Source organism: Desmodus rotundus, chromosome 12 (genome assembly GCF_022682495.2).
Source record: "Desmodus rotundus isolate HL8 chromosome 12, HLdesRot8A.1, whole genome shotgun sequence".
Classification (NCBI taxonomy): domain Eukaryota; kingdom Metazoa; phylum Chordata; class Mammalia; order Chiroptera; family Phyllostomidae; genus Desmodus; species Desmodus rotundus.
The window spans coordinates 47819046-47838936 of NC_071398.1; the positions used below are offsets into that span (position 1 = coordinate 47819046).

Consider the following 19891-nt stretch of genomic DNA (forward strand, 5'->3'; position numbering starts at 1 on the left):
TCTCAGAAGATGTTTGCCAACGCCTTGCACTCACCTCTTAATACAATATATAGCAGTGGACACTGTTGCTCATTTTCCTGAAATACATTCATATGTTTTTCTTTGCTAACAGAATTTCTACTTTATTTACTATCCATCCCTCTGGCAAGGTGACCCATATGCCCGTGTGTTAGTAAGTCCAGGCCATTCTTAGTCAACAGTGGTGGTTCCAGTTCCCATTGCTAGTGATTGAATTACTATGAAATGAGCATAGGTACATGGTGCAGCTCTAGCCGGACATGTACGTGAATATATGTTAGTTGTTCCTGGGAAAGAATTTGCTCTTTTAAATATGTTAATTCCTTGAGTCTGAAGGGGAGCAGTTTGACACCCTAAAATATGCCTGTTAGGATATTGATTATTTTATGCTGGTTAATTTGAAGAAACCGCAGTCCTGAGAGAAAACCTAGTAGAAGTTATCCCTCATAAAGGACATTTATATTGGTAAAGGCAGTCTCGTGTGAGGGTGTCTCCCTCAATATACCAAACCCACCTTAAGTATCAGTGGAGGAAGCAGGACTTTGTATCTGGACTTATAACCTTAAGCTTGTTTACTGTGCTTTTCTTAGTAACCTACCCTAACTGACGTGTCCACCCCCAACATCTTTTGACTTTAGGTGAAGGTGGTATTTCCGGTGTTGGTGGCTGCCATTTTGGCCAGTTACTCCATTTTCTTGGGTCACTTCCATGTATATAGGAGGTATGCATCTTATTAACCTTGTTGATTGTTTTTCCCGTTAATCTGTATTACATCAATTTAATTATTAGACCAGCCAAAGAACCTAGAAAAGAAGGAAGAGTTATATTGCCCTTCAATGTTATTTCCCTCATCTTCTTTCACAGTCAAGTTACTCCACTTAAAACTCTACAGAATAAAGGAATACCTCCACTGCATTTCTTCTGGCTTTATTCGCCATAAGAATAAATACTCTGGGGACACTATATAAAGGGATAGTAGTGATACTGTGGGCATTGTGTGAGAGTCAGGGCCCAGGAGCACTGTAGAATCCGGGTCAAGGGGAAGTGTATCACCCACTGAATTTTCTCCTCAATCCACAGGTCCTGACTCCCCAGGAGCAATAGAATCATGTGAAGCAGGAGGAAGTTGCAGGGTTGGGTATCAGCATGTCTGGGGACACACCTGACTGAAGAGAGATTTCTGAACAGAAATTTGGAACAGACCCAGAACACACCAAGACAGAGCCTTCCTTTGCCAGCTTTTTTCAGAGAAGAAAATGTTCCAGGCTCAAGTACTTGGTTTTATGCTTTCTTTTCTTCATTAATGGATCTTTAGAGGATTATTAAAAATCATCTCAGTTAATGAAAAAAATTATATATTATATGTGTATATGTATTTTGTCTCTCAAATATATGAATGTGTTTCTAGGTTAATAGGAACATTTAAATTAGAAACTTCTAATTTCTTTCTCTAACTTCTAATGATAGAAACTTCTAATTATATGAACGCATGGATAACTGTACAATTATAAAAACAGGTGGGGCAGATGTAGGTTTACAGTTGTGAGTATGAAACAGAGTTGGTTCTTACATTTATCTTTTTGTTTATTAATTATTGTATTATTTTCTATAAGAACAACTTTGCTCCACCCTGTATTTTACTAGGCATGTGATTATTCAGTTGTATCTTAAAATAAAACCCACTCACTATATAGATACAGTTTATAAAGTGAGAATTAGAAGAAAAACTAACATTTCTTTCATACCATCTAAAGCACATCATGCCATTGAACAGCATGATGTTGTTACAGGAATCCCTGACATTTCACGATGTGGCCGTGGACTTCACCTTAGAGGAGTGGCAGCTCCTGGACCCCAGTCAGAAGGACCTGTACAGGGACGTGATGTTGGAGAACTACAGCAACCTGGTGTCAGTGGGTGAGGACGGCTCCCCGGTGTCACTCAGATGGTTTCTAGTCAGTGGCCTTTCCATCCTCCAGCTTCTGAAAGCTTGGGCATGTCAGTGGTTTTCTGAAGTGGTAGATGAGTCTCAGTTCCTTCTCTGGCCCCAGATCAGTATGTTCTCCCTTCTCTTGAGAGAAAAGTCTTTACTTTGTAAATGTGAAAATTGTTTTGTCCTGAAATATAACATTCTGCGTTCTTCACAGAACCCAAATCTTTTTTAGTTAGTCTAAGTCTTCTGCCATTCCCCATGAACAGGTTATGAATCCAGCAATCCAGACATATTCTCCAAGTTGGATCATGGAGAAGCACCATGGACAAAGGAAGGTGAAATCCACTGTCATAACCTTTCAGGTGAGTTAGAGAACCAGCGCATTCTAATCATTCAGAGAAGGTCTGAACCAGCAGGTCTGTGGAAATCACATTCTAGTCATTCAGAGAAGAGGCTCAGAGTGAAGGGGGTTTGAGGATAGGTAAGCAGTACCTCTGCGCATGTCTCTCCCAGTTAGAGATCTCTTTATAAGCTTTTTAGGAGTTTAAAGAAAAATAGATTCCTTTATTTCTTATGGGGTGTGACCCTTCTTTATTTTATCTGCACCTTGATATTTTGTTTGTATGGTTCTGTTTTTTAGAATCCTCAAATCTTTCTCTTCTTCATAGTCTTCCACCTCCTCTGCTATAAAATTCCACTGTCTTTCTCCAAAGAGAAAACTGTGCTCACTGTCTTCTGACCACTGCTCCTTTCTGCTCCGGGTAATGTGGATTTCCCTTTCTAATACCCACCCCTTCTTGGATGCTGTGCCCCCAAAGTAAGCTGGTCTTCACTGTGCCTTTGCTTTTCTTCTTCTCTTAGCTTCACTTTTTCTTCACTCTGAGGTTCTTCAACTGTTCTGTTTCTACTTCCTCATCCGATCCACTAGCCCTTCAAATTTTTGTTCATTCTAATCAGCTACGCTTCTTTTGTTTCCTGCACAAGCCCCCCCAAATTCGATCTTCCCGCTGTGATCCACCACACACTATTGTGTAGAATTTACTCGTCTTGATGGCAGCTCTCCTGAGCTCCCAATAACTGCCAGGACCTAGAATCATCGTCCGTCCTAGAAAAGCCCTGTGAGTTCAGGTTCACCTTCACTCCTGTGCATCTGCCATCCTGGCCATCCAGTGTCACCTCAGTTGTTCCTTCCTGCAGAGCTCTCTTCTTAAAAGGAGTCTTCTGTTCATGTATTTCAACTAGGAGATTCATTTTAATACATATATTCTCAGTTCCAGCCTATACTGGACAATAACTCTTTCCTACATCAAATTAATTCCTTTGTGTATTTACTAATTCTTTTTTTCCTTGGTGTTTATCATAGATATTACTACCGTATTTACCTCCTGAGACGTTTCATTTTTCCTCCCATCATATTCTGACAACATTAAGTCCCAATTAACTATGTTACCTCTCACATGACATGAAATTTTTCAGTGATTTCTGTGATATATCTTGCTTATGCAGAGATTTCCATTTTCTCTCCTAAAGTCTGCAGTGTGTTCCATACATGGGATTGCTTCCTTGGTTTATCCTTTTCTAGATTACTCTCGATAGCCTAGTATAAGCTAGAGGATAACAACAGTGAGAAATGGCATACAAATAGACCAAGAGCTCTCATTCTATCTAAAAGGAGGAGACATAAAATCAATCAAAATAAAAAATAAATAATATGTACACAGAGTAAAGACTGCTGTAATGAAATTAAGTCAGCATTAATAGAACAGGAAGGACTGGGGCTGGGATAGGAACACCTCTCTGAGGTATAGTTTGTAAGTCAGGGGTGCTAGGAGCTCTCTGCTCTGTTATCACCTTAGTCCTGCCATGTGTACCACAATAATGAATCCAGTTTGAGTTCTGGCTTCTTCCAAAATGTACCTTTCATTTCTTCTTCTACCTTTCTCCAGCTCTAATGCACCTTTCTGTGTTCACAACTTGCAGCTGTTTGTTGCATGTGTCTTTGCTTTTTTAAGTGGCTTCATCAAAGACAGTGGAGGCTCTGTGAACATAAGGATTGTGCTTGTGTGTCCCACCTAGAGCCCTGTTCGTACACAGTAGTCATCAGTGAAGAATGTGGAAGTACTGACTCTGTCCCTCATCAGTGTGTATGAGGTAGCCGTCCTACCTGTGGTCTGATGCTATAGTAAATTGCTTGTATTTTACAATCTGTGTGTTTGGCAAGGCCAATAATTAGAATGTAGCCAAATTTGTGTTTATTTCTTTTTATCACCTATACCAATGTACAAGGAACACGAAACATGGAGTTTTAGTTACACACATATCATCAGGTCATCACTAAAAAGGACACTTCACATCAAGGTATATTTTTTTCATTACCTTTCTTCCAAATGAAGATGACAGAGGAATTCATTTTCTTTCCTAGACATCTGGAAACTTGATGACCATCTGCTGGAGAACATAGAAAGTGAAAGCATGGAGAATAGTCTGGAACAATGGCACAAAAATAACATATTTGAAAATTGTGTCCATTGGTGCAAAAGTCATTTTTTGTTACAACAAAATCATGGTACATTTGACTCACATGGAGAAGGTATGAAATCAGATTTATCTTTACCTAACCAGAGCAGAAGCTGTGAAATCAAGAGGCCCACTGAACTTTCTGGAAATGGGAAATCCTTTCTCCATGCTAACAGTAAACAGTTTCAGACTGAAATGAAATTCCTGGAAATTCAAAAACTCATCAGCATCAAGTCCCAACTCATCAAGCATCAGAAACCTCAGAAAATAAGGAAACGACATATACGTGGTGAATGTGGGAAAGCCTTCATGAAGAAGTGTTTGCTTAATGATCACCAGAATCTTCATACAGGAGAGAAACCCCATCAGTGTAGTCTATGTGGGAAAGCCTTCTCCAGAAAGGTCACACTGAATGAACACCAGAGATCGCATACAGGAGAGAAACCTCATGAATGCAGAGAGTGTGGCAAAGCCTTTCTCAAGAAATCACGGCTCAATATACATTATAAAATACACACAGGGGAGAAACCCTTTGTATGCAGTGACTGTGGGAAACGCTTTATTCAGAAGGGTAATCTCATGGTACATCTACGGACTCACACAGGCGAGAAACCTTATATATGTAACGAATGTGGAAAAGGCTTCAGCCAAAAGACATCTCTCACGACACATCAGAGATTTCACACAGGAAAGACACCCTTTGTGTGTGGTGAATGTGGAAAATCCTGTTCCCAGAAGACAGGTCTCATTAAACATGAAAGAATTCACACTGGAGAGAAACCCTTTGAATGCGGTGACTGTGGGAAAGCCTTTATTGGGAAGCCACAGCTTGTTGTACATCAGAGAATTCATACAGGAGAGAGACCCTATGGTTGTAATGAATGCGGGAAAGCCTTCAGAGCAAAGTCAGTCCTCAATGAACATCAGAAAATTCACTCAGTCAAGGTGGTGCATCCTCTCTCAGGGAGTCAAGTGTCATCAAAGACTAGTGTGGTCCTGCAGGAGAAAAACCTTGTTAATACAGTGGCTATGCAGGTGCCTTTTCTGGCTCCTCAGACAGCATTAAACATCAGTGGGCTCCTAGCAAACAGAAGTGTAGTCATAGTGGGCCAGCCTGTGGCCAACTGTGCACCCTCAGGAGGATTTGCACAGGATAGAAACCTTATGAATGCAGGTCTGAGTATGGACTTGCCTTCGGTTGTCAATTATGTGTTATTTTATGTCACAGGAAACCAATAGGAAAAAACTCAGACACATTCTGTGTGCAAAGATTTGATCAAAGCTTTCTACCTCAGGTTGTGGATGAAAAGTATATCCTGAGAGAAATTGTGTAAATGCTGAGACTGGGAAGTCATGATACTCTCATTCTATGAAATATATGCATTGACGCAGAGGCATAATCTGATGTTAACCTAGACACATACATCAATTGGTCTATTAAAGGATTGAAAGAAGCTAAGTGAAGCCAGTAAGTGAAGTTTTTTAAAACATAAAAGTTATTTGTATCTGGGATGTTGCTATGAATAAAAAACCAGGAAGGAGGTAATACTGGGTTGGTGGGATATGGAGCATGTATATATTAATTCAGTTTCCCTAGACCAAAGTGAAGGGTTAATTGAAAACTTGGATGTCTACCATAAACTCTTAGCAGTTTATATTATACAGAGGGATTATGAAATAACAGGTTCAGATTGAATCAGTTCATTCATTTATATCAAGTTTTTGTCACATACTGCCTTTATATCTGGTTCTGTTCCAGGAGCTGAGGATAAACTGGTGACCAAAACAGAAACCCACTCTGGCTGTGTGGCTAAGTGGATCGAGCGCCAGCCTGTGAAAGGTCGCTAGTTGATTCCCAGTCAGGGCACATGCCTGGGTTGCAGGCCAGATCCCCAGTTGGGGGCGTACAAGAAACATTCAATCCATGTTTCTCTCCCTCTCCATCTCCCTACCCCTCTCTAAAAATAAGTAAAACCTAACAAAATTTAAAAATTTTTACAAATTGAGAAAAAGAAACAAAAATACTAAGGGGGAAAAAAATCCCCTAAACAGAAACTGATGATCTCCAGCTTTTTCCTATTGGTTTCCTGACAGCATTGAAGTAGTTGGGTTATCTTTAAGTGGTATCTCTATACTCCAGCTAATCTAGTGAGAGGATGTAATTGTCTTTATTAGGTGAAATGGACGTGGAGCATTTGGTTCAAGGGGATATGACAATTTACTGCTAAAGGAGCATATTATTTTGAGAGATTAGGGAGGGACTCTTTAGTGGCAGTTAAGTACCACAAAATACAAGTAAGTTATTTTTTTAAGGCCATTCGTTTTCTCCACAAGGACATTATAAATTAAACAAAATTTTAATGGTTTTACTTAAATTTTAATTGTTTATAAAGTAATTGAACACCCATGAATAAAAAAATCAGTTCTCCATTTGCACTGACCACATTTCACATGCTTAACAGTTATGCGAGGAGTGGATATAGCAAAATGAGCAAAACTGAGACCAGGAGGAAAATTACTGTCATTTCCATTGTATCAGAAAATAATATTGGTGAGTACCAGCTTCCATATTTTACATTTCTCAGCACATTAAGAAAATCAAAACCCTAATTACATACAGATTTGGAAAGTAAATAAACTAACAGACTAATCAAAATGTATTTTGTCACTGATGAAAATAGTTCTAAAGAGTAGAACTGCCACCTGAAATTGTTTTGTGTGAGTGTGGGATCAGAGAGGTTTATTAACTGATTACAAGGAGAGCAGGAAAGGAAAATGATTCCCAGAATTAATGGAACAAAAACAAAATGAGAACCATAGTCTCTAAGAATGGTGGACAGTATAAGAAATGGGAGGTGATATCTATTTGGAATGTTTTGGAGATGACTGTAGATTTGCCCACAGACCTATTACCTATGAAAAGGATTATGGCTCTTCTGGGACCTGCTGAATTGCGACTTGTGACTTCTATCTCCCTCATTCCATCCCACCTTGTTGAGAGTGGGTTCTTTGCCTTCTTCTGTATCCAGAGTTCTTTGCCCTGATCCCATGAGGCTATAATACCCCAGTTCCACACAGTGAGTCTTATTTAGGGAAATAAATGGAAATTGGCCATGCTGTGGCTGTCTCAGAATTGTTGAAATCCTGGTAATTTTCTCCAGAAATAAAGTACCATCACTTTGCAAACGTACAGTTTTACACACATGATACATCAGTGAACCCAAGAAGCAGTTATGGAAATTTTAATATGGATTAATGTCCCCATCACCACCCTCACAGTAACCTTGTAATGGGATGGATTCAGGGCAGTCTCCAGGAAAGCATCAGTCATGTGTGCTCCACCATCCAGACCCCCACTTCTGGTCCTGTCAAACTCCACATCTGGCCTTGGCATGGTCACATTGGCTCATTCGTGAAACTGAATAGTCAGGGCTTCAGAACTGGGGCTGTCAGGCTTCCCTGAGCGCTGAGTTCACCTTTCAAAGCCTCGCAACTCCAGGTGAAGGCAGCCTAGTGCCCACCTAAGTCTGCTACCACACATACGATCCTTATGGTTCCCATAAAGTCCACCCTTCATTTTGAATAATGCTTAGGAATGGGTCCCACAGTTGCACTACCTGATTGGAATCCTAAACTTCATGCTTTTGAGCAAGTTACGTCACTCACCTGTCTCTCAGTGTACCTGTAAAATATTTGCCTCAGGTTTGTTTTGAGAAGTAGGTGTAGTTAAAAAAAAAAAGTGCCTGTCAAATAGGCAATTCATGAAAGAATCATTATGGGTCCTAGTGAGGGAGGAATCCCACTTTACTCTCATATACTGGCTCATCATCTTCAGTTACCACTTTTGCAGTGAAGCCTGTGGGCTCCATTTACACAGACCCCCATCTCCAAATCTCTCCAGGACTATAAGACTTTTCCAGTGTTTTGTCACCCGTCTGACTCCTGCCTCTAACGTCTGGCTCTACCAAGTTCCTTATGCGTCCAAAGGCTCCTTTTGACATTAGTTCCCGGGTGGTCTCGGCCCCAGGAAGATTTCTGCCCCCATGGTGCTCCTCAGTAATGGCTCACGAGTGTTGCCATCTTTCTGTTTTGCCCAAAATCCTAGATAGAATACAAGCCGCTCCACGTTGGCCTCTGCAAACTTATTCAGCACAGTGTTCTTGATCCACAATGAGATTAAGAGTTGTCGAAAAGGCGACTTCAATTTCTTCTAGCTGCTGTTGCGGAGCCACAGACGCCAAGGTGGTCGCTTGGGTCTCTATCCGGGGTTGGGTGTCCTCCTATAAGTCATAGAGCCACGCCCACAACGGGAACCAGGACTGGAGCATCCAGAAGCTTACCTAACAGCAGCTAAAGTAGGGGCTGCAGCATTAGCGCATCAAGATGCCAATAGTTTTGGAAGTGAGTTGAGACTGGCAGCCGCCCGGAGTCTTGAGAAGCTCAGCAACAGGTGGGTGGAGGTCTGTGCAGGGCAGAGGACTGGGGGCCTATGGAGGCGAGAGAAGGGCTGTTTGGGGGACTTTTGGTTCAGTCACTAGGGAGTCTTGGCTTTCATGATCCTCCCTTTGGGCGTCACTGTTACAGAGCTTATGAAGATGTTAATGAGTGTTCAACTCTCAGGTGGGTGATGCTGTGGTTAAGGACTGAGTTGATAGGTGTGTGTCAGTGAATGCAGTGTCTTTTACAGAATCATGATTTACTACAGGGCTTGGACATAGGGATGCCTGGAGGTTAGGGGAGACGGTTAATGAACAGGATTTCCTTGTTCAGATTTAAGATTGAAACTTGGAGTCAGGTTTTTGTTTTCTGTTTTTTAGGGGGGAGGCCAGTGTATGTCTGTAGAGATGCAGACCCAGGGACCCTGGACAGTAAGTGGGCTGAGACTCATGATGTGTTGACTGTTGGAAACATACCATGTGATACCTTCATCCAGCTAATCCAAATCCAGAGCATTTTTTCCTCAAGGTACTAATTAAAAACTCTTTTGTCTTCTCATGTAAATACTTTAGTCATTATCTTCCTAACAAACAGAGTAGTTAGAGATGATCTAGTGTGTGTCATGAAAGATGTGTTTTGTTCTCTGCCTCCTGGTTGCCTCCGCAATTGTCTTGGATATTTCCTTTCACATTCACTGTACGCAGTAGTGATCTCTATTACCCTGAGCTCTGATCAGTGAAAGCATTGCGTGTGTCTTTTTATTTTTATTTATTTTTTACCTCACCTGAGGACATTTTTTCATTGCCTTTAGAGAAAGAGGAAGGGAGAAAGGGAAACATCGATGAGAGACAAGATTCAATGCCCCCGGCCACAAACATGCCCTCACAGGGGACCGAAACCGCAATCTTCCTCTTACAGGACAGGATGCTCCATCCAATTGAGCCACATCGCCCATTTGTCTGGTTTTTTTTTAACTTTATTTTTGATATATTTATTGATTATGCTATTACAGTTGTCCCATTTCCCCCCCTTCACTCAACTCCATCCTGCACACCCCCTCCCTCCCACATTCCCCCCCTATAGTTCATGTCCATGGGTCATACTTATAAGTTCTTTGGCTTCTACATTTCCTACACTATTCTTACCCTCCCCCTCTCTATTTTCCACCTATCATTTATGCTATTTATTCTCTGTACCTTTCCCCTCTCTCTCCCCCTCCCACTCCCCTATTGATAACCCTCCATGTGATCTCAATTTCTGTACTTCTGTTCCTGTTCTAGTTGTTTGCTTAGTTTTCTTTTGTTTTGGTTTTAGGTGTGGTTGTTAATAACTGAGTTTGCTGTCATTTTTACTGTTCCCATTTTTTATCTTCTTTTTCTTAGATAAGTCCCTTTAACATTTCATATAATAATGGCTTGGTGATGATGAACTCCTTTAACTTGACCTTATCTGAGAAGCACTTTATCTGCCCTTTCATTCTAAATGATAGCTTTGCTGGATACGGTAATCTTGGATGTAGGCCCTTGCCTTTCATGACTTTGAATACTTCTTTCCAGCTCCTTCTTGCCTGTAAGGTCTCTTTTGAGAAATCAGCTGACAGTCTTATGGGAACTCCTTTGTAGGTAACTGTCCTTTTCTCTTGCTGCTTCTAAGATTCTCTCCTTCTGTTTCATCTTGGGTAATGTAATTATGATGTGCCTTGGTGTGTTCCTCCTTGGGTCCAGCTTCTTTGGGACTCTCTGAGCTTCCTGGACTTCCTGGAAGTCTATTTCCTTTGCCAGACTGGGGAAGTTCTCCTTCATTATTTGTTCAAATAAGTTTTCAATATTTTGTTCTTCCTCTTCTCCTTCTGGCACCCCTATAATTCTGATGTTGGAATGTTTCAAGATGTCCTGGAGGTTCCTAAGCCTCTCCTCATTTTTCCGAATTCTTGTTTCTTCATTCTTTTCTGGTTGGATGTTTCTTTCTTCCTTCTGGTCCACACCATTGATTTGAGTCCCAGTTTCCTTCTCATCACTCTTGGTTCCCTGTACATTTTCCTTTGTTTCTCTTAGCATAGGCTTCATTTTTTCATCTACTTTTCGAACCAATTCAACCAATTCTGTGAGCATCTTAATAACCAGTGTTTTGAACTGTGCATCCGATAGGTTGTCTATCTCTTCCTCGCTTAGTTCTATTTTTTCTGGAGCTTTGAAGTGTTCTGTCGTTTGGGCCTTTTTTTTTTTTTTTTTTTTTTTTTTTTTTTTTTTTTTTGTCTTGGCGTGTCTGTTACTTAAAGGGGCAGAGGCTTAGGTGTTCACCGGGGGCGGGGTAACGCTGGTTGCTGTGCTGTGACGCTGTACGTGGGGGAGGGGCCGAGAGGGAGCAATGGCGCCCGCTCCACTCTCCACCGGATTTCAGTCTTTCACTCCGCTACCCACAATCAAATTGGGTCCCTCTGGTGCTGGTTCCTGAGTGGGTGGGCCTGTGCACGCTCTAGGCCCCTGTGGGTCTCTCCAACGACCTCTCCTATGAGGCTGGGAGTCTCTCCTGCTGCCGCCCCAACCCCCACAGGCGTTTTCAATCAGAGGTTTGAGGCTTTATTTCCCTGAGCTGGAGCCCTGGGTTGCGTGGTCTGCTTCGCTCCCCTCTGTTTCATCCCGGTTTATCTGTGTGTGAGTGTGGGGCCGCGGGGTACTACCTGCTGCTCTGCCTGCCCCTTTCTTCCCCACTCTGAGTCCGGCCCTCTTGGTTTATCTGCGTGAATGTGGGGCCGCAGGGTCTGCTGGTGGTCAGACTGCCTGCCCCGTTCGTCCCACACTCTGTCAGTCTCGGTCCTGCCACGGCCATGCGAGTCCTCTCTGCCCGGCTGCCCGTCTCCGCTCCTCCTACCGGTCTGGATGAATGTTTATTTTTTATTTCCTTGGTGTTGGTCTGCCTTGCCATTCGATTTTCTGTCAGTTCTGGTTGTGCGAGGAGGTGCAGTGTGTCTACCTACGCCGCCATCTTGGTTCTCCCCCATTTGTCTGTTTTAAAAAGTCTTGTTTTGCACTTCTTTCACATTTGGAATTATCTGTATAGCATAGATATCCTTCCGTTTTATCACTGAATTTGTAATTATAAACATATTTTTATAACATAAAATGATGAGAAGTTTTCTTAATGTTTGCAATAGTGTCACATCAGGCAGGTGAACTACTGATATGATGACAAGAGTCACATTCAGTGTGTACGTTCATTTGGATAGGCTTGACTTATACATTATATTTTTCTGCAACACATTGTGAGTTTCTGCTCATCAAGGTTCTCCCACCCACCTCCAGGATTTGTTGTCTCTTTTCCTGTACGTCTCAGACATTTCTCGTTACACTTATTCCTAGGTAGGTCATACTTCTACGCAATTACAAGTAGTGCCTTTAAAAAATTCCAGCTTCTAAATTTTGTAGTCTAATAGAGCAATTGCATTGCTCTTGGTATTACTGAAAGTGACTCCTTTATATTTTTCTAGTTGAGCAGTGTTATGATCTGCAAATAATTTTGGCTGAAGAGTAAGTTACATGAGCAAATCTTTCCTTTTCATAGTGCTTTCCCCCTTAGCTGTGTGCTTTGAACAAGGCTTTTCAAAGGAACTAAGGTACCTGAAAGCATAGAGCATATACCAGGATATAAATTTCTCTCCATGCACTGATTTAGGTGCTTCTTACTAGTTTTGGTATTTAAAATTTTCTGAATCAATCAGTGTATTTGTTTTTCATTGCTGAGTAACAAATTTCCACAAGCTTAGTGGTTTAAAACAGCACATATTTATTTCCTCACAGTTTCCATAGGTCAGAAGTCCAGACACAGTGTGTGTACCTGGCTCCTCTGCCTTCAGTCTTACAGACCATAAACATGGTCCGATGCTGGGCTTCTGGTGCTGGGGTTTCTTGATCTAGGCATGAAGGGCTGGCTGCTCCACAGGCCCTGCTCCCCAACTTTTACTCTGTCCTTCCCACAGTCTATGGGGGATAGACTTAATTCTGCTTAATTCTTCTTTTTTTAATAGTCAATTTTATTTTACCACCCTAGTCCAAGAGACTTAAATCTTAATTTGTTTCAAAATGGATGACCTCCTTAATCCCACATAACTAAATAGAATAAATCTTGTGTTTGTCATATATATGCCCACTTTTTGTTTTGCTAGGAAAGAGATGTTTAACCGTGTGACAGTTTCTTTCCCACAGAGGAATGCTGAAACCGTCAATATAAGAACAGCTGTACACCAGTTTCTGTGGAATCACCTCATCTTTCTTGGTCCAGGTTTGACTGCTACCCCTACATGGCCTGTGCCACCTTGCCTCCCCAACCTCCTGCCCCTCTGTAGCATCCCCGCTCCTCCACATTGTGTACTGTTCCCTAAAGGTTTCTCCACCCCAAAATATTTCCAATTTCAGCCCCCTGCCAAGGATAAAATTCTCAATCGTAAGGACTCTTACACATCCTTCAAGATGGCTGTGCCCACTCTCAAAAAAGGAGACTCACTGGCTGTTATGGACTTTAGTCTTGGTCCCATATTCTGATGGGAAGATGGCGCGGTGTTCTCAGAGTCAGCGTGTAGGCCACCCTCTTGCTGGCCCTTGAGAAGGTGGAGCTATCACAGCTGAGAAGTTTAGAGGGAGAGGCTGCCTTCTTTCTACTGCACACCTATGAAAACACAGCTACCCCACAAGTGCTCCCATACTTTCCCCCCAAATGCTGAATGCCCAGAATCTGAGTATCTGGAGATTCTTCAAGTAACCAGCAGTTACTAGCTCAGAGATGCTACTGAGTCTGCACAGTGGAGGAGCTGAGGGGTGGCCAGACGACCCATACTGCCTGTGACTGGCAGAGAGAGGTCACGAGTAGACCGGGTAAGGAAGAAATTTCTTGGAGCTCAGTGTTGCATGTCAGTGATGAGATCTGTTGGTGTCAGTGGTGTGTGTCTTGGGGGTCAATGAAGGGGGTGTTGATGGGCAGTGTATGTTATCAGAAAGCAGGGAGTCTGTGGAATCAGTGATTAGGGGAATCTGTGAGGTTGTTAATCATTAAATCTATAGGTCATCAGTGGAAAGTGGGAACAGCCAGTGGCATGGTGACTCTGTGGGTTCAAAACAAGAGGCCTGGGGATCAGTGTTGAGGATTTGTGAGGTCACTGGTGGGGAAGGCTGTGGGGTTAGTGATGGGGAGCCTTGAGGTTGTGGAATCAAGAATGAGGTATTAGGATGAGATTGAGTCATTGGGAGTTACAGGAGCTCCAGGAGCTCAGAGAAGTCGGTCACTGATGGATGTGAGGTTTAATATTTATGACTGTGTGGGGGTCAGGTCATTGAGTATAAGCATATACACACAAAACTCAAGCTTCAGGGAATATTCCCCCAAAGACTTTACTTTTACAGAAAAATTCCAGGGACACATGTGGCCTTTTAGGAAGATATTGTTAAGAATGACAGACAGAGGTACCAGGGCACTCTAGGGCAAACAAATAATATTCTTTTATAATAATTGTTTTGCCTCCCAAGTCCCTCTGCCTGTGAGGCATCTTAAATCCTGTCTACCTATGCCATGCCCCACCTGCTGGTCCTGCTCTTTTCTCCTTTACAACAGGGACCTACCCGAATAAATACATTTTGACAGAGATCAGTTGGCTCTCTCAAGTCTACATCTGAACCTGAACACCTACATTTATTGTGATTCAGAGGGTAGGTGAGGTTATGCTACATTTTAAGAGAATAGAATTCTTTCTGTCTTTCTACCTATTTACCTACCTACCTGCCTGTCATCTGTTTTGTTCTGAATCAGCACACCTGTGGTTATTACAGGAACTGTGAATGTCTGACTTCATCCTCGATACTTAGAGATACTGGCAGAAGATATAAGATTCCTAGTTTAAAAACAAAAGACTTTATTACTCATGGCACAGCAGGGAGCACAACCGTCCTGATTGCAAGTTTCCCTTGCTGCCTTAACCCCCAGTTCCAATTCAGGTGGTGGAGAAAGGCCCAGGAGAATGTTAGCATGTAGTGGGTTTGCATCACTCATGAGAAAGCCTGTGTAAAGGAAAGCCCGATTTTTAAAATTTGGCTGCTAGCAACCTGTTCTACTCTTTGAAGACATTATTTTTATTTCTATATACAGCAAATAAGGCTGTCTACTGTTCCAGAGGGTGACACTGTCCCTATCTTCCAAGGTTCTGTTTTACAGAAACATCTAGGAAATACGGCCCCAAATGCCTCTGTCCATAAGGCATGCACATACCTCAGAAACCCACGTAGAATTGTCTTCCAACAATATCCAACACATTTCTTTTATTTTTTTTCAAATTTTTAGTTATTGATTTTTAAAGAGAGAGGAAGGGAGGAGAGAGAGACAGAGAAACATGCATTTGTTGTTCCACTTATCTATGCCTTCATTGGTTGCTTCTGGTGTATGTCTTGACTGGGGAACCCACATCCTTGGCGTATCGGGATGACACTCTAACGAACTGAGCTACCCGGCCAGGTCTCAATACATTTTTTGACTGTATCAGGTCCTGGCACAATTTTTCCATGAATACATAATTTGATCAAACACTGATTAGTCTGACAGAGGACTGGGACCAAATCCTTTTAATTTACCTCAAGCAATAATTTGATTAAGACTACTATCAAGAGGATACTATGTATCAGAATGAGACTGACCTACTTAATCACCTCTTCTATGCACATGTAGTTTTTACATTCAGCCATTGAAGATACCCCAGTACCCGTTAGGGTCTACTTTAGAAAGACATGTATCTTCTCCTTAAGATTCTGTGTTGATATTTTGAGAGGGATGGGTTAATAAATAACCAAACATTGTGAAAAACATAGAAAGGTTTTCAGGAACATGTATAAAGGACACATGGACAAAACCAAAGCGGGGTAGGATCAAGGGTGGGAAATGGGGATGGCTGGGGTGGGGGGGAGTAGTGGGAGGGGAGTGGAGACAACTGTACTTGAACAACAACAAAAAAAAGTGTGGGAAAAAAACCCTAAACTAAACCAGAAGCAATGACTTGCAAGTTTATAGCAAGCTTATCTGCTGTAGTTCAGAAGTATTTATTTGCCAAGTAAGTGTTACTTTTCATAAATGTAAAGTTAAATCAGCAAGTTTCTTGGCATTCAAGGCTCTGAAGGTAAAAGAGTCTGTGAATGTGGAATTAACTTTTCAGATTTTGGAAATTGGTACGTCAAGTTTAGAAAAATTAACCATTTGATGAGTGTTTGGCTGGCTCATTTAAACTCCATTCCCAATCATAACTCTTTAAGGAACACAATAAGGAACAGAAAGAGAAATAGAGAATAGTATGTTCAGGACAGAACTGAGTGATACTGGTATAGGGGTTAATTACCCATACAACATTTATTTTTATCATTATTTGTTACTACATCATTATTATTATTAATGTACGTTAAATAGTTTATAAAGTGAAAAAAGGATTCTGTGTTGATATTCTGATAGGGATGAATGAATAAATAACCAAACATTGTGAAAAACATAGCATATATTTATTTCTGATAAGATTAGGGGATTTTTGTATTCTTTATCCACACAAGGCAGAGACTGGAGACAGAGGAGTCATGGCTCATGAGCAGAAAGGGGGTGACAGTTGGAGGACACACAGAATTTAGGGTAGCAGTGTCCACCAAACATCAATTGGGATTATAGAAAAGAGCAATAAAGATGTGAAAGGTGGAAGAGAGGGTCTGAAAAGACCCACAAAGGTGCTCACAAGAACAGGGGTGCTCTGGGTGGCTCTGGACTCAGCAGAGGAGAATCTGGGGAGACATTATTCCTGTGAATGTGTTGGACCCTCTGCTTGTGTCTGTACAGGATGAAGACCACGGTGCTGCTAGCCCAGAGCATGAGCACAGGAAATGAAATTTCAGGGAGTACTAATAATCCTGCAAACAGTGAAACTGTGAATGTCTTATGACCAGAAGCAGAACATCCAAAACCCCATTTGTTTCTAGTGTTTTTAAAAATTTATTTAAAAAAAAGATTTTATTTAATTATTTTTTAGAGAGGGGAAGGGAGAGAGAAAGAGAGGGAGAAAAATACCAGTGTGTGGTTGCCTCTTGTCTACCCCCAACCGGGGACCTGTCCGACAACCCAGGCATGTGCCCTGACTGGGAATCCAACCAGTGACCCTTTGGTGCTCAGGCCAGCACTGTACCCACTGAGCTATGCCAGCCAGGGTCTTTCTGATGTTTTTCCATTCCATTTCCCAGAAACATGCAATACATATGTAAGAAAAATAAAATTCACCTTCATGTACATGATCCAGCAAAGGGAAATAGAGAAGTCAAAGTACTTGGGAGCTTTCTACTTTCAGATCCTTCCAACAGGAGTTCACGGGGCTGATAATGATGTTCTGGAAGAGTGCTTTGTTCTAGAAACAACTTATGTATAGGGCGGGGGGACTGGGAGTTCTTTAATGAGAACTTGGTCATGAGTTTAATATAATCTGATTTGTCATTTCACCTACATGGGTATTGTATGCTCAGAAATATTTTCTTACCAGAGGGAAGGGATTGGGGGAGGTAGAAGAGAGTATAGGGAGAATAAACAGTGATGGAAGGAGACTGAACTTGCGGTGGTAAACATGCAATACAATATACAGATGATGTATTGCAGAATTGTATACCTGAAATCTATATAATTTTATTCACCAATGTCACCCCAATAAATTCAATAAAAACGTATTTTCTCATTCTAAGGCCACAGAAATAATTTCACTTCTCAAACATTTCATAATTTATCTTTAATATTTTGATCAGTATCCCATTTAGAATTGACTTATTGTATAGTGTAAGTGTTGACTGAGGTGTCCTTTTTCAAATGTGAGCAACAAATTTCAGTTTTTTGTCACTTCTCATTGGTTCCTCCGGGCTCACACCACTTCATCTTTAGTGCTGACTTTTCCATGAAATATACTGGTGATTCTCTCCATCTTCTCCTGCCTCTTATGGTCTGTGGCTGTCCCATAGGAGCAAACAACCAAAATTACTCTTTATTTTAGTTATTGATTGATTAGTTATTGATTTTAGAGAAAGAGGAAGTGAGAGAGAAAGAGAAACATCGATTTGTTGTTTCAGATATTTATGCATTTATCGGTTGATTCTTGTATGTGCCCTGACCAGGGATCCAACGCACAATCTTGATGTATCCGGTGACACACTGGCCAACTGAGCTATCTGGCCAGGGCCCAAAATTAGTCTTGATGTGCACAGGCAACAAAGAAGACTTGGTGAGCGAGCACAGCCTGAGCATAGTCTAGGTTCCATATACCGACAGGAAGGAGATAGCGCTGCTGTTCTCTGAGTTGGCGTCTGAGGTCGCCCTGTTGCTGGCCCTTGGGGAGATGGAGCTGTCAAAGCTGAGATGTCCAGAGAGAGATACTGACTCCTCTCTACCACACACCTTTGAAAATGTCTGCCCCACAGGTGTCCCATATTCTCCCCGCCCCAAAGACCCGAATGTCCAGAAACCGGGTTTCTGTAGGCTCCTCGCCATACTCGCAGCTATTATTCGCTCAGAGGTGCTACTGAGTCCGCGCAGTGGAGGAGCTGGGTGGTTGCTAGGCGACCGCATGGGACAGTAGCCTTTGGAAGGCTGTGGGGGTTGGAGCCAGGTTGCGAGTAGACCGGTGAGAGCACAGACTTGTGTGGGGCTCAGTATTGAATATCAGTGGTGAGAGCCTGCAGGTGTCAGTGGTATGGTGACTCTGTGGGTTCAAAACTAGAGGCCTGGGGATCAGTGCTGAGGGCTTGATGGGGTCACTGATCGGGAAAGTTGTGTGGTCACTGATAGGGCTATGGGGTAAGTGTTGGGGAAGTTTGAGGTCTGTGACGGGAGAGTCTGTGAGGTATTCATAATGTGGAAGTTGTGGGAATCACAGATGAGGTATTAGGGTGCAGGGATGGAGTTGTTAGGGATTATAGGAGCTTGGAGAGATCACTGATGGGTGTGGAGCTGTCAATATTTATGACTGTTATTGGGGCAGGTCATTGAATGGAGTTCCTGAGCTACCAAGTTGGCCACGCGATGTGGTCATGAGTAAGGGACCTAAGTATTGGTGTCTGACTAGTGAGCTGATGGGAGGCCTATGGAGACAGTGGTCAGGGGAGGAATCCCTAGGGGTCCTTGGTTAGTCTTCAGCCTGTAGACTGGAAGGAACTTCACACTGCAACACCCGCCCTCTCCCCGCCCAACCAACACCTTACCAGATGTCACATCAAGCCACTCTTCAAACCTGTTCCTCTGTCCAAGTTGTCCCTTCCCTTGACTATCTCTACAAAAGTTAAGTGTTTTGAAATGGTCAGAGACTAAGGAAATCCAAATTGATAGGTCTAAACGTATTTGCTTGTCTGTGCATAGAATGCCACTGGAAGGAGTCATCAAATTCTAGGAAAATTGTTTCCTGGGCTGAAGGACCAACGGCAAAGACTGAGACCATCCCATGGCCTTGGTACCTTGCAAATATTGAACCATGTGAACTATCACTTACTTAAAAATATTTTAAAGTAGTATGCTTATTCAAAATTTTGTCTGATTTTACATTAAGATTATACGAGGGGGAACCCCTGAAAAAACAGAATTTATTTATAAAAAATTGTGTATTATTACATGTTTAGCTTCAGTCACCTTCAAAGTACTCTCCATTTGATGCAATACACCCAACAGGACGTTTTTTCCACTGAGGAAAACAGTTTTTGAACTTGCCAATTTTGATGCCTTTTAGTGCTTCTGCTATTTTTTGTTTCACCTCTTCCACAATGGCAAAACGTTTCCCTTTGAGGCTTTTTTTCATCCAGGGAAACAAAAAAAAGTCCCTGGGGGTGACATTGGGTTAATAGGGATGGTGGGGGATGGGGGTCATGCTGTTTTTGGTCCAAAATGGCTGAACACTCATCTTGGTGGGCAGGAGCCCTGGTAAATCACCCATCATGAAATGGGCAAGCACGTTGA

The 19891-nt window shown here is 42.1% G+C and overlaps 1 protein-coding gene and 1 non-coding gene across 2 annotated transcripts in view; one reads left to right on the forward strand and one right to left on the reverse strand.

The window, feature by feature from the left end:
• LOC128779629 (zinc finger protein 432) overlaps window positions 1-19891 on the forward strand; it is a 49929-nt gene that overhangs the window by 12632 nt on the left and 17406 nt on the right. Inside the window, exons 8-12 of the mRNA XM_053914981.2 lie at window positions 1202-1289; window positions 1773-1935; window positions 2218-2313; window positions 4374-8918; window positions 9286-9433. Coding sequence (XP_053770956.2) covers window positions 1202-1289; window positions 1773-1935; window positions 2218-2313; window positions 4374-5707 — 1681 coding nt within the window. The 3' untranslated portion in view covers window positions 5708-8918; window positions 9286-9433. The remainder of the gene's footprint in view (window positions 1-1201; window positions 1290-1772; window positions 1936-2217; window positions 2314-4373; window positions 8919-9285; window positions 9434-19891) is intronic.
• LOC112310249 (small nucleolar RNA SNORA41) lies at window positions 13028-13160 on the reverse strand. Its single transcript, XR_002975362.1, has one exon. It is a non-coding gene; the product is annotated as a small nucleolar RNA SNORA41 (small nucleolar RNA).